Source organism: Indicator indicator, unplaced genomic scaffold (genome assembly GCF_027791375.1).
Source record: "Indicator indicator isolate 239-I01 unplaced genomic scaffold, UM_Iind_1.1 iindUn_scaffold_52, whole genome shotgun sequence".
Classification (NCBI taxonomy): domain Eukaryota; kingdom Metazoa; phylum Chordata; class Aves; order Piciformes; family Indicatoridae; genus Indicator; species Indicator indicator.
This window is the reverse complement of record NW_026539187.1, coordinates 14,140-26,449: the sequence shown is the minus strand read 5'-3', so window position 1 is coordinate 26,449 and position 12,310 is coordinate 14,140. Positions and strand designations below refer to the sequence as shown.

Sequence of the window (12,310 nt, the reverse complement as noted above, 5' to 3'; positions counted from 1 at the left end):
CAGGGAGGGAAAAACAAAACAGAGAATGAAAATCACTCACAGAATGGTAGGGGTCAGAAGGGACCTCCAGAGAGCATCCAGCACAAGCCCCCTGCCAGAGCAGGGGCACCCAGGGCAGGGCACACAGGAACACAGCCAGGTGGGGTTGGAAAGGCTCCAGAGAAGGAGACTCCACAACCTCTCTGGCAGCCTGCTCCAGGCCTCCAGCAGCCTCACACCAAGGAAGTTTCTCCTCATGTTGAGGTGGAACCTCCTGGGTTCCAGCTTGGCCCTGTTGTGCCTTGTCCTGTCCCTGGGCACCACCAAACAGAGCCTGGAACCTTCCTCCTGACCCCCAGCCCTCAGCTATTGATAGACATTGATCAGATCCCTCTCAGCCTTCTCCTCTCCAGACTGAACAGCCCCAGGGCTCTCAGCCTCTCTTCTGTGTTCTGCAGTGCTTGTACAACCCCCCAGAGAGGCAGGCAGGCTGCAGCAGTCCCTCACCAAAGGCTTTCCAGAGCAGACAAACCTCTCAGCCTCCCCATCCCATGCCTGCCAGAGGCTCTGCTGCTCAGCTAGAGCATCACTTCCCTTCCACAGCAGTCAGTGAGGAGAGGAAGGCTGCATGCAGAAACATCAACTCTGGGCTGCCTGCAAGCACACAGCCTCCATGAATCTACTTTCCTCTGCCTGTCAAGGACAGCTGCATTACCTGGGGGGTAAGAATGCCTGCCAGCAACTATCCACTCCAGCAAGGCTTCAATCAGCTCCAGGTTAACTTTGTCCAAGTCCATGGCAGACATTGTTTTCAACACAGCTTTGCTCACCCCTGAGGAGAAAGAAAGCAAACAGAGAGTGAGTCCATCTCTGGTGGAAAGCATCTGCCAGGTGCAGCAAAGAAGTGCTGGCTGCACACCCAACCACACCTTGGCTGAACCAGCACCTGCCTTAGGCCAGGCTTAGCTCTGGAAGGGACTCCATGTGGCACATTCCCTCTGTTTCATCTCTCCCCTCCCTTTCTCATGCTTTCTTGGGGCTCACACCTGCCCTGTGCACAGCCTGGATCTATCTATCACAGTGCCCACAGCAGTGATAAGAGAAGCTGAAAACCTGCACATGATCACCTCCAGGACTACCTTCTCAAGTTCCCTCTTCTCCCCAATGTTTCTTACACCAGCTCAAGATGTCTTTCATTTTCTCAGGTGGTTACTATCTAGCAGGAATCTGAAGCAATGACCTCTGAGGTCCCTTCCAGCCTAAGCCATTCTCCCCTGCTCTGCCCTGCTCAGACCACACCTGGAATGCTGTGACCAGTTCTGGGCTCCCCAGTTCAAGAGAGAGACAGACACCTGCTGGAGAGAGTCCAACAGAGAGCTACAAGGAGAATGTAGGGACTTGAACATCTCTGCTGTGAAGAGAGACTGAGAGCCCTGGGGCTGTTCAGTGTGGAGAGGAGAAGGCTGAGAGGGAGCTGATCAATGTCTATCAATAGCTGAGGGCTGGGGGTCAGGAGGAAGGCTCCAGGCTCTGGTTGGTGGTGCCCAGGGACAGGACAAGGCATAGCAGGTCCAAGCTGGAACCCAGGAGGCTCTACCTCAACATGAGGAGAAACTTCTTTGGTGTGAGGCTGCTGGAGGCCTGGAGCAGGCTGCCCAGAGAGGTTGTGGAGTCTCCTTCTCTGGAGCCTTTCCAAGCCCACCTGGCTGTGTTCCTGTGTGCCCTGCCCTGGGTGCCCTGCTCTGGCAGGGGTTTGGGCTGGATGAGCTCTGGAGGTCCCTTCCAACCCCTAGCACTGTGATTCTGTGTCACTTTCAGCCAAGATGTTGGATCCAGTTTACCAGAACCACGGGGTCTCTTTTTTTCCCCTCTTTTTCTTTTCCAAGCTGGCAGGAGCTTTCTGGCCTCCTCTAGAAGCAGTGAGGTGCTGCCCTTGGCAAAGGACAAAGCTCTGCACCAGCTGTGTGTGCCCTCCCCATGCACTATCCCATGCCAACCTCCCCTGCTGGCTGGCACCAGGCTGCGTGCCAGCTCAGGAGACCGAAGGAGGAGCTTCACCTTTGTAGCGTGTCAGGAGCTGCTTCAGAGTTAGTTTTTGGTCTGGGTCTGAGTCTCTGACAACTCTGTCACTGCCCTCTAGCATGCCAGCAGATCTCAGGTCCTCTTCTACTTCTTCAAAGGCAGTTCTCTCATGCCTCCCACTCTGCTTCTCCTGCTTTGCCTTGCGCCTGTAGGGACTGCTGTCCTCCAGCACGTACCTGGGGAGCAGAGCAAGGAATGCTGAGCACAGCAGCCTGGCAGCCACCTGTCTGGGGTGAGCTACAGAGCCCAGGCACCAAAATCACATCTAGAAACCTCAGAGGGGCTTTGGGGAAGTGGGGGGGGGCTGCAAACACAGAGATGCTGTCAAGGTCAAGAGAATCCTTCCAGACTCTCACAGATTGCGTGGGGTTGGAAGGCAGATGGAGAGAGAGGATCCTGCCCCTCTGCTCTGCTCTGCTCTGCTCACACCTCACCTGCAGGGCTGTGTCCAGCTCTGGGGCCCCCAACACAAGAGAGACCTGGAGCTGCTGGAGAGGGTCCAGAGGAGGCCACAGAGATGCTGAGAGGGCTGGAGAAGCTCTGCTGTGGGGACAGGCTGGGAGAGTTGGGGCTGTTGAGCCTGCAGAGGAGAAGGCTGCAGGGAGAGCTCAGAGCTGCATTTCAATGTCTGCAGGGGAGCTGCAGGCAGGCTGGGGAGGGACTGTTGAGAAGGGCTTGGAGTGCTAGGCCCAGGGGCAGGGCTTTGAAAGTGGAGCAGGGCAGCTTGAGGTTGGAGCTGAGGAGGAAGTTGTGCCCAAGGAGAGTGGTGAGACACTGGCACAGGCTGCCCAGGGCTGTGCTTGAGGCCCCAGCCCTGGAGCCATCCAAGCTCAGCCTGGCTGTGTCCCTGTGCAGCCTGCTCTAGCTGGAGGTGTCCCTGCTGAGTGCAGGGGGGTTGGGCAAGATGCCCTTGGAGGCTCCCTCCCAACCCAGTGCAGGCTGTGAGTCTGGCACCTGAGCACCAAGACAGGAATTACAGCAAGGAGCTGCTGAGCATCCTGCATTTTTCACCTTTAGTGCTGAAGTCTGCACTCACATTGCTTTTGCTTTCCAGTGCCTAGCCACCACTGAAAGAAGCAGAAGCACTGAGAAATTCTTCATGGCCAAGCTCACCTTTCCTTGCACAGTGATGTGGTAGCTAATGCAGGAAGGTTTGCTTTGGCATGAGACCCTAGACCCCTCTGTAGCGTAAGAGATGGGTTTGAAGTCAGCACTTCACTGGAACTCAAGAGACTGCAGAGAAGTTCTGAGAGGATTCCATCTTTAAGCCTAGGTAGGGAATTCCTGCAGTCTACAGGCCAAGCACATCTGAGAAGGTTTGGCAGATTCATACCTGGTCATTGCTATCACATCCTCCAGAAAGAACTGATCCACAGGAAACGTTCGACCTGCAAGGAAACAGTAGAGGAACTCCAGGAGCCATCCAGCAGGCAGGAAAGGCAAAGCAGGCAGCAGAGGCTCAGCAGCTCACAGAGCTGAGGCTCTTCACAGCTCTCAGCCACACTGCAATCCTCAGCAGTTATGTCCAGGACAAAGCAGTGGATGCTGTGGGAACATGCCCCCAGAGAAGGGCTGCCACAGGAACACAGCCATCAGGCTGCACCTTCCTGTCAGGGCCTCAGGGTGGAAGGGACCTCAGAACTCATCTACTCCAACCCCCTGCCATGGGCAGGGACACCTCTCAACCAGCCCAGGCTGATCAAGACCTCATCCAGCCTGGCCTTAAACACCCCCAGGCAGGAGGCAGCCACAGCCTCCCTGGGCAGCCTGTGCCAGAGTCTCACCACCCTCACAATGAAGAACTTCTCCCTCAGCTCCACTCTGACCCTGCTCTGCCTCAGCTTCAAACCATTCCCCCTTGGCCTGGCTCTAGACACCCTCAGCAAAAGTCCCTCTGCTGCCTTCCTTAGGACCCCTAGAGGAGCCAAAGGTCTCCTAGGATTGCTTTGAGTGGTCACAGGTGGACTGTGATGCCAACTTCTCCAGGACAGGGATAGGCACTTTCCACTCTTCTATGTATAAGCTGACAGACCTTTAAGGGTGTGAGGGAGTGATAGGACTGGGGGGGTTGAAGCAAAACTAGAAGTGGGGAGATTCAGATTGGATGTTAGGAAGTTGTTCCCCATGAGGGTGGTGAGAGCCTGGCAGAGGTTGCCCAGGGAGGTGGTGGAAGCCTCATCCCTGGAGGTTTTTGCAGCCAGGCTGGATGTGGCTGTGAGCAACCTGCTGTAGTGTGAGGTGTCCCTGCCCATGGGCCTGAATCTCCCTACTTCCAGCTTTTTCCATTCCACCCAGTCCTGTCACTACCTGATACCCTCAAAAGTCCCTCCCCAGCTTTCTTGGAGCCCCCTTCAGATCCTGGAAGGCCACAAGAAGGTCTCCTGGGAGCCTTCTCCTCTCCAGCCTGCACAACCCCAACTCTCTCAGGCTGTCTGCAGAGCAGAGCAGCTCCAGCCCTCTGCTCATCCTCATGACCCTTCTCTGGACACCTTCCAGCCCCTCCAGAGCCTTCCTGGAATAGGCTCCAGAACTGGACAGAGTGCACCTCCAGAGGGGTGCCCATGGCATTTGTGTCTTTTAGGGAAGGAAATTCTGCTGATATAGAGACAGCAGAAAAAAAAACCACCCAAACCCTTCCATTTCCAAGTCTCCTTGCTCCTTGCTCTTTCCTGATGCTGCGCATCAGGGTTCTGGTGTAAACCTTGGCAAATTAGCCTCTTGGCACTTGAAGTGAAGAACACAACCCCTGAAAAAGCAATGCCTGTGACAAAGGTACCAGCCAAGGGCTGCTTCTCACCTGGTATGCTGATAACTGGGCAGGAGTGAAAGTACTGAGAGAAGAGCTCTGCATTGAGGGTGGCACTCATCAGGATGATGCGCAGGTCTGGCCTCTGGGACATGAGATCCTTCAACACCAGCAGCAGGAAGTCACTGAGAAAAGAAGCAAAAAAAGGCAGTGGAATCTCTTCAGCAGCAACTTTCAATGCCTCTTTTTATACTCCCCCCTGACCCCCCTCCCCATTCTGCCCTCTGTGCTGATGGCACAGCAGAGGAGCTTCAGCTTCTCAGTGGTTGGAGGCTAAGGACACAGCAAAGGCAGGCAAAAGTCTCTCTTTTCTTTTCCACCCTCCCCATTCTGCCCATTTCCTGGTGTTTTCAGGAGCACAGAGGAGCCTGAGGTTCTCAGAGTGGCTGGAGGTTAATGGCAGAGCAAAGGGCAAAGTCTATTTCTCCCCCTCCCTATTCTGCCCTCTGTGCTGATGGCACAGCAATGCCAGCAGAGGAGCTTCAGCTTCTCAGTGGTTAGAGGCTAAGGACACAGCAAAGGAAGGCAAAAGTCTCTTTTTTTCCCCCCCCTCCCCATTCTGCCCATTTCCTGGTGTTTTCAGGAACACAGCCATGCCAGCAGAGGAGCCTGAGCTTCTCAGAGGGGCTGGAGGATGATGACACAGCAAAGGAAGGTGATCTGCCATCTTGTGCTTGGCTGCCTTAGATTACATTAATGACAAGACAAGAGGAGCTGGAGCAGAGAATCACAGAAGGGGTTGGGTTGAGAGGGACCTCCAAAGCTCATCCAGTCCAAGCCCCTGCACTCAGCAGGGACATCCTCCACTAGATCAGGTTGCCCACAGCCCTGTCCAGCCTCACCTTGAATATCTCCAGGGGTGGGACCCCAACCACCTCCCTGGGCAACCTGTTGCAGTGTTCCAGCAGCCTCCTGCTGCAGAACTTCCTCCTCACATCCAATCTCAATCTGCTCTGCTCTCATTCCAAACCATTGCCCCTGGTCCTGTCCCTGCAGGCCTTGGGGATCAGTCCCTCTGCAGCCTTCTTGTAGCCCCTTCAGTTACTGGAAGGTGACTATCAGGTCTCCCTGGAGCTTTCTCTTCTCCAGGCTGAACAACCACAGCCCTATTAGGTTTCCCTAGACAACAAATTAAGTCAAAGGAAAGGACGAGCACTCTTTGCTCTTCACAGGCTCACAGGATGTTAGGGGTTGGAAGGGACCTCTGGAGAGCTTCCAGTCCAAGCCCCCTGCCAGAGCAGGACCAGAGAATCCAGCACAGGGCACACAGGAACACATCCAGACAGGGCTGCTAAGGCTCCAGAGAAGGAGACTCCACAACCTCTCTGGGCAGCCTGCTCCAGGCCTCTGGGACCCTCCCAGAGAAGAAGTTCCTCCTCCTGTTGAGGTGGAACCTCCTGTGCTGCAGTTTCCATCCATTGCCCCTTGGCCTATCCCAGAGCACAACTGAGCAGAGCCTGTCCCTGTCCCCTGCCTCCTGACCCCCAGCCCTCAGCTATTGATAGACATTGATCAGATCCCTCTCAGCCTTCTCCTCTCCACACTAAACAGCCCCAGGGCTCTCAGCCTCTCCTCTTCTTCCTCACTTGAGTTATTCAAACTCCCTCAGTCTTCCCTGCTCACTCTGCTTTTCCCTACACATTTTGAGCTTTTAAGGAAGGCTGACCTGAAGTGATTTCAGATGACAAGGAGGAAGAATCCTTGAGAGACACAAACCTTTTCAGAAGGCTGAAGTACAATTTGAGCTCTAGAGTAAGAGGTCAAAGCCAAGTCAAAGCCTCCTGGAAACCCAGGAAGGGAAACATCAAAGGAAAGGATCATAGAATCACAGAATTGTCAGGGTTTGAAAGGACCTCCAGGCTCATCCAGTTCCAACACCCTGCCATGGCCAGGGACACCTCACACTACAGCAGGTTGCTCACAGCCACATCCAGCCTGGCTGCAAAAACCTCCAGGGATGAGGCTTCCACCACCTCCCTGGGCAACCTCTGCCAGGCTCTCACCACCCTCATGGGGAGCAACTTCTTCCTAACATCCAATCTCAATCTCCCCACTTCTAGTTTTGCTCCATTCCCCCCACTCCTATCACTCCCTGACACCCTCAAAAGTTCCTCCCCAGCTTTCTTGCAGCCCCCTTCAGATCCTGGAAGGCCACAAGGTCTCCTGGGAGCCTTCTCCTCTCCAGCCTGCACAACCCCAACTCTCTCAGGCTGTCTCCAGAGCAGAGCAGCTCCAGCCCTCTGCTCATCCTCATGGCCCTTCTCTGGACACCTTCCAGCCCCTCCAGAGCCTTCCTGGAACAGAGGCTCCAGAACTGGACCCAGAGCTCCAGGTGGGGTCTGAGCAGAGTGGAGCAGAGGGGGAGAATCCCCTCCCTGGCCCTGCTGGCCACACTTCTCTTGCTGCAGCCCAGGCTCTGCTTGGCTCTCTGGGCTGCAGGTGCTCACTGCTGGCTCCTGCTGAGCTTCTCCTCCCCCAGCACCCCCAAGGCCTTTTCTTCAGGGCTGCTCTCCAGCCAGTCCCTGCCCAGCCTGGATCTGTGCTTGGCATTGCCCTGACCCAGCTGCAGGACCTTGCCCTTGGCCTTGTTGAACCTCAGGAGGTTGTCATGGGCCCAGCTCTGCAGCCTGCCCAGGTCCCTCTGGATGGATCCCTTCCCTCCAGCCTGCCCAGGTCCCTCTGGATGGATCCCTTCCCTCCAGCCTGTCCATCTCCCTCTGGATGGATCCCTTCCCTCCAGCCTGTCCAGGTCCCTCTGGATGGATCCCTTCCCTCCAGCCTGTCCTGGCCCCTCTGGATGGATCCCTTCCCTCCAGCCTGTCCAGGTCCCTCTGGATGGATCCCTTCCCTCCAGCCTGCCCAGGTCCCTCTGGATGGATCCCTTCCCTCCAGCCTGCCCAGGTCCCTCTGGATGGATCCCTTCCCTCCAGCCTGCCCAGGTCCCTCTGGATGGATCCCTTCCCTCCAGCCTGCCCAGGTCCCTCTGGATGGATCCCTTCCCTCCAGCCTGTCCTGGCCCCTCTGGATGGATCCCTTCCCTCCAGCCTGCCCAGGTCCCTCTGGATGGATCCCTTCCCTCCAGCCTGCCCAGGTCCCTCTGGATGGATCCCTTCCCTCCAGCCTGCCCAGGTCCCTCTGGATGCATCCCTTCCCTCCAGCCTGCCCAGGTCCCTTTGGATGGATCCCTTCCCTCCAGCCTGTCAGCAGCACCACACAGCTTGGTGTCATCACCAAACCTGCTGAGGGTGCACTCAATGCCTCTGTCCATGGCACTGACAAAGATGTTGAACAAGCCTGGTCCCAGCACTGAGCCCTGAGGGACTCCACTTGTCCTACTTCTCCAGGGAATCACCTCGAGGAACAAAGGGCAACCAGAGGTTGATTTTACTAAAGATTCTTGATTTCAAGCAACTCTTCTGAAGCACCACTTGAGAAGCTACCTCCAGGGTCATTCCAGGCTCTCACCACCCTCATGGGGAAGAATTTCTTCCTCACATCCAATCTGAATCTCCCCACTTCTAGTTTTGCTCCCTTCCCCCCACTCCTATCACTCCCTCACACCCTCAGAACTCCCTCCCCAGCTTTCTTGGAGCCCCCTTCAGACAGTGGAAGTTTAGAGAGATTAAGTTTACAGACATTATCTTTTTTTTTTTTTTTTGCCTGGCATCAGCAGGCAAATGGGAGAGAAACTGCAGGAGGCTGGAGCAGGCTAGGATGAGACCACCTAGACCTGGAAGAGAAGCTCAGCACTTGTCCCTTGTAGGTGCTCTGCTGCAGGAGAAATAATCCCCCAAAGGGCATGTGAATGATTGGGGGACTTGGTAAAGGCTGAAAGCAGGGAAGAGGAAGAACCAGACAACTGTGGTTAAAAAAAAAAAAAAAAAGATTTAAAAAAAAGATTTAAGCCTCCAGCCCCAGCTGAAAGCTCTGTTCCAAACCACTGCAAGGTGATGGCAGGCTGGAGGCACAGAAGTCCCCCAGAGACAGACAAACCTCCTGTGCAGGCTGCTGCCACACAGCTTCCCAACTGCCAAAGACAAGAAGCCAGCCTCCTTCCACCATCCCCCAGGACCCAAGGCTGACTTCAGTTACTTCCCCTTTCACCTCTCCCCCACCCCTTAATCCTTCTGGCCCTGCTTCTTCCTTTTGCTGAGGGGGGTCAGGGATTATTTACCTTTCTTCTGTTCTTTCATGAACTTCATCAACAATGACATGTGTGATGCCCTGCAAAGTCAGGTCTGCCTCCAGCCTTCTCAGCAGCACCCCAGTGGTGCAGTACAAGAGCCTGGTAGCTGAGGACTTAACAGAGAGACAAAGGATTCAGCTGACTTGGAGCAGAGTTTTCTCTCCCGATTCCAACTTGGCAACATTCCCCTCTTGCCAAGGGGCACTGCCCTTAGGGGTAAACACAAAACCTGAACTGCTTTCCCTGGGGAAGTTCACAGATTAATAGGTTGGGTTGGGTTGGAAGGGACCTTCAAGCTCATCCAGTTCCAACTCCTCACCATGGGCAGGGACACCTCCCCCCAGCCCAGCTTGCTCAAGGCCTCATCCAGCCTGGCCTTGAACACCTCCAGGGAGGAGGCAGCCACAGCCTCCCTGGGCAACCTGTGCCAGTGTCTCCCCACCCTCATTGTCAAGAATTTCTTCCTCATCTCCAGGCTCAATCTGCCCTCCCCAAGCTTCAATCCATTCCCTCTCCTCCTGGCACTCCCAGCCCTTGTTAAAAGTCCCTCTCCAGCTTTCTTGTAGCTCCCTTCAGGTCCTGGCAGGCTGCTCTAAGATCTCCCTGCAGCCTTCTCTTCTCCAGGCTGAACCTCTCCCAGCCTGTCCCCACAGCAGAGCTTCTCCAGCCCTCTCAGCATCTCTGTGGCCTCCTCTGGACCCTCTCCAGCAGCTCCAGGTCCCTCTCATTCTGGTGGCCCCAGAACTGGAGGCAGTGCTGCAGGTGTGGTGTGAGCAGAGCAGAGCAGAGGTCAGAATCCCCTCCCTGTGCTGCTGCTCTCCCTGCTCTGGATGCAGCTCAGCACACAGCTGCCTGCTGGGCTGCCAGGGACCATTGCTGGCTCCTGGGGACTCTGTCACCACCTGACACCCCCAAGGCCTTCTCCTGCAGGCTGCTCTCCAGCCACTGCTCACCCAGCCTGGCTCTGTGCTTGGCATTGCCCTGACCCAGCTGCAGGACCTTGCCCTTGGCCTTGTTGATTGTCATGATATTGACTTGGGCTCACCTCTCTGCACTGCCCAAGTTTCTTTCTGCTAAATCTGAGTTGTCCCTAGAAAGACGAATCCCTAGAAATTGATTTTTTTTTTTAATTATAACATAACTCTTGGAAAAAAAGCTGCAAGCTGGACAAAATGACATCCAAGACAGCAGTTGGAATTCAACTCCCCCCCCTGCCCCCTGCTTTCAGCTGACTGAAGCTGTACCCTTCAGTCTCCACTTGGGAGAAAAATGGGAATGGAAACAAGTGGAAATGAAGTCAGTAGCCCTTCACAGATTCACAGAATGCTTTGGGTTGGAAGGGACTTTCAAGATCATCCAGTCCCAACCCCCTGCCATGGGCAGGGACACCTCCCCCCAGCCCAGCTTGCTCAAGGCCTCATCCAGCCTGGCCTTGAACACCTCCAGGCAGGAGGCAGCCACAGCCTCCCTGGGCAACCTGTGCCAGTGTCTCCCCAGCCTCACTGCCAAGAATTTCTCCCTCATCTCCAGTCTCAGTTTGGCCTCCTGAAGCCTTCTCTTGGACAGAACTATCTCTCACCCTACCAGCTCCCTTCAGTTGTCTCCACAGAAAGTCCCCAACAGCACAAGCCACACCTCTGCCCTCTCACTGCATACTGTGCCACCTGAGGTGTCATAAAACACAGAATCTAATTCTTCACAGCACAGAAACCCCAGACTTGCAACCTCAGGAAGTTTAATAAGGACAAGTGCAGGTTCCTGCATCTGGGAAGGATTAACACCAGGCACCAGGACAGCCTAGGGGTGATCCTGCTGGAAAGCAGCTCCATGGAGAAAGACCTTGGAGTGCTGGTGGGCAGCAAGTTCTGCATGGGACAGCAATGTGCCCTTGTGGCCAAGAGAGCCAATGGGATCCTGGGGGGCAGCAAGAAAGGTGTCCAGCAGGGCTGGGGAGGTTCTGCTGCCCCTCTGATCTGCTCTGCTGAGACCACCCCTGGAATGCTGTGTCCAGTTCTGGGCTCCCCAGGTCAAGAGAGACAGAGACCTGTTGGAGAGAGTCCAAGGGAGAGCCAGGAGGATGATTTGGGGACTTGAGCATCTCCCCTGTGGGGAGAGGTTGAGAGCCTTGGGGCTGTTTAGTGTGGAGAGGAGAAGGCTGAGAGGGATCTGATCAATGTCTATCAATAGCTGAGGGCTGGGGGTCAAACTCATGAAGTTCAGCAAGACCAAGTGCAAGGTCCTGCATCTGGGTCAGGGCAATCCCAAGCACAAATCCAGGCTGGGCAGGGACTGGCTGGAGAGCAGCCCTGAAGGAAAGGCCGTGGGGATGCTGGGGGAGGAGAAGCTCAGCAGGAGCCAGCAGTGAGCACCTGCAGCCCAGAGAGCCAAGCAGAGCCTGGGCTGCAGCAAGAGAAGTGTGGCCAGCAGGGCCAGGGAGGGGATTCTCCCCCTCTGCTCCACTCTGCTCAGACCACACCTGGAGCTCTGGGTCCAGTTCTGGAGCCTCTGTTCCAGGAATGCTCTGGAGGGGCTGGAAGGTGTCCAGAGAAGGGCCACGAGGATGAGCAGAGGGCTGGAGCTGCTCTGCTCTGGAGACAGCCTGAGAGAGTTGGGGTTGTGCAGGCTGGAGAGGAGAAGGCTCCCAGGAGACCTTCTTGTGGCCTTCCAGGATCTGAAGGGGGCTGCAAGAAAGCTGGGGAGGGACTTTTGAGGGGGTCAGGGAGGGATAGGACTGGAGGGGGTGGAACAAAACTAGAAGTGGGGAGATTGAGATTGGATGTGAGGAAGAAGTTGTTCCCCATGAGGGTGGTGAGAGCCTGGCAGAGGTTGCCCAGGGAGGTGGTGGAAGCCTCATCCCTGGAGGTGTTTAAGGCCAGGCTGCATGAGGCTCTGGCCAACCTGATGTAGTGGGGGGTTGGAACTGGATGATCCTTGTGGTCCCTTCCAACTCTGACTGATTCTATGATTCTGTGTGGAGGGGGCCAGGCTCTTTTGGGGGTGCACAGTGATAAGCCAAGGAACAATGGGTTCAAACTTGAACATAGAAGATTTCAGCTCAACATGAGGAGAAACTTCTTTACAGTGAGGATGACAGAGCCCTGGAACAGGCTGCCCAGGGGGGTTGTGGAGTCTCCTTCTCTGGAGACTTTCCAACCCCACCTGGATGCATTCCTGTGCAGACTGCCCTGGGTGCCCCTGCTCTGGCAGGGTGAGGTTGGACTGAATGATCTCCTGAGGTCCCTTCCCTCTGATAAACT

The 12,310-nt window shown here is 55.5% G+C and overlaps 1 protein-coding gene across 1 annotated transcript in view; it reads right to left on the bottom strand.

Moving 5' to 3' along the window:
* DHX57 (DExH-box helicase 57) overlaps window positions 1-12,310 on the bottom strand; it is a 37,728-nt gene that overhangs the window by 13,245 nt on the left and 12,173 nt on the right. Inside the window, exons 8-12 of the mRNA XM_054398388.1 lie at window positions 9,042-9,166; window positions 4,859-4,992; window positions 3,395-3,449; window positions 2,038-2,237; window positions 695-811 (exon numbers count right to left, since the gene is read on the bottom strand). Of these exons, the coding sequence (XP_054254363.1) occupies window positions 695-811; window positions 2,038-2,237; window positions 3,395-3,449; window positions 4,859-4,992; window positions 9,042-9,166 (631 nt within the window). The remainder of the gene's footprint in view (window positions 1-694; window positions 812-2,037; window positions 2,238-3,394; window positions 3,450-4,858; window positions 4,993-9,041; window positions 9,167-12,310) is intronic.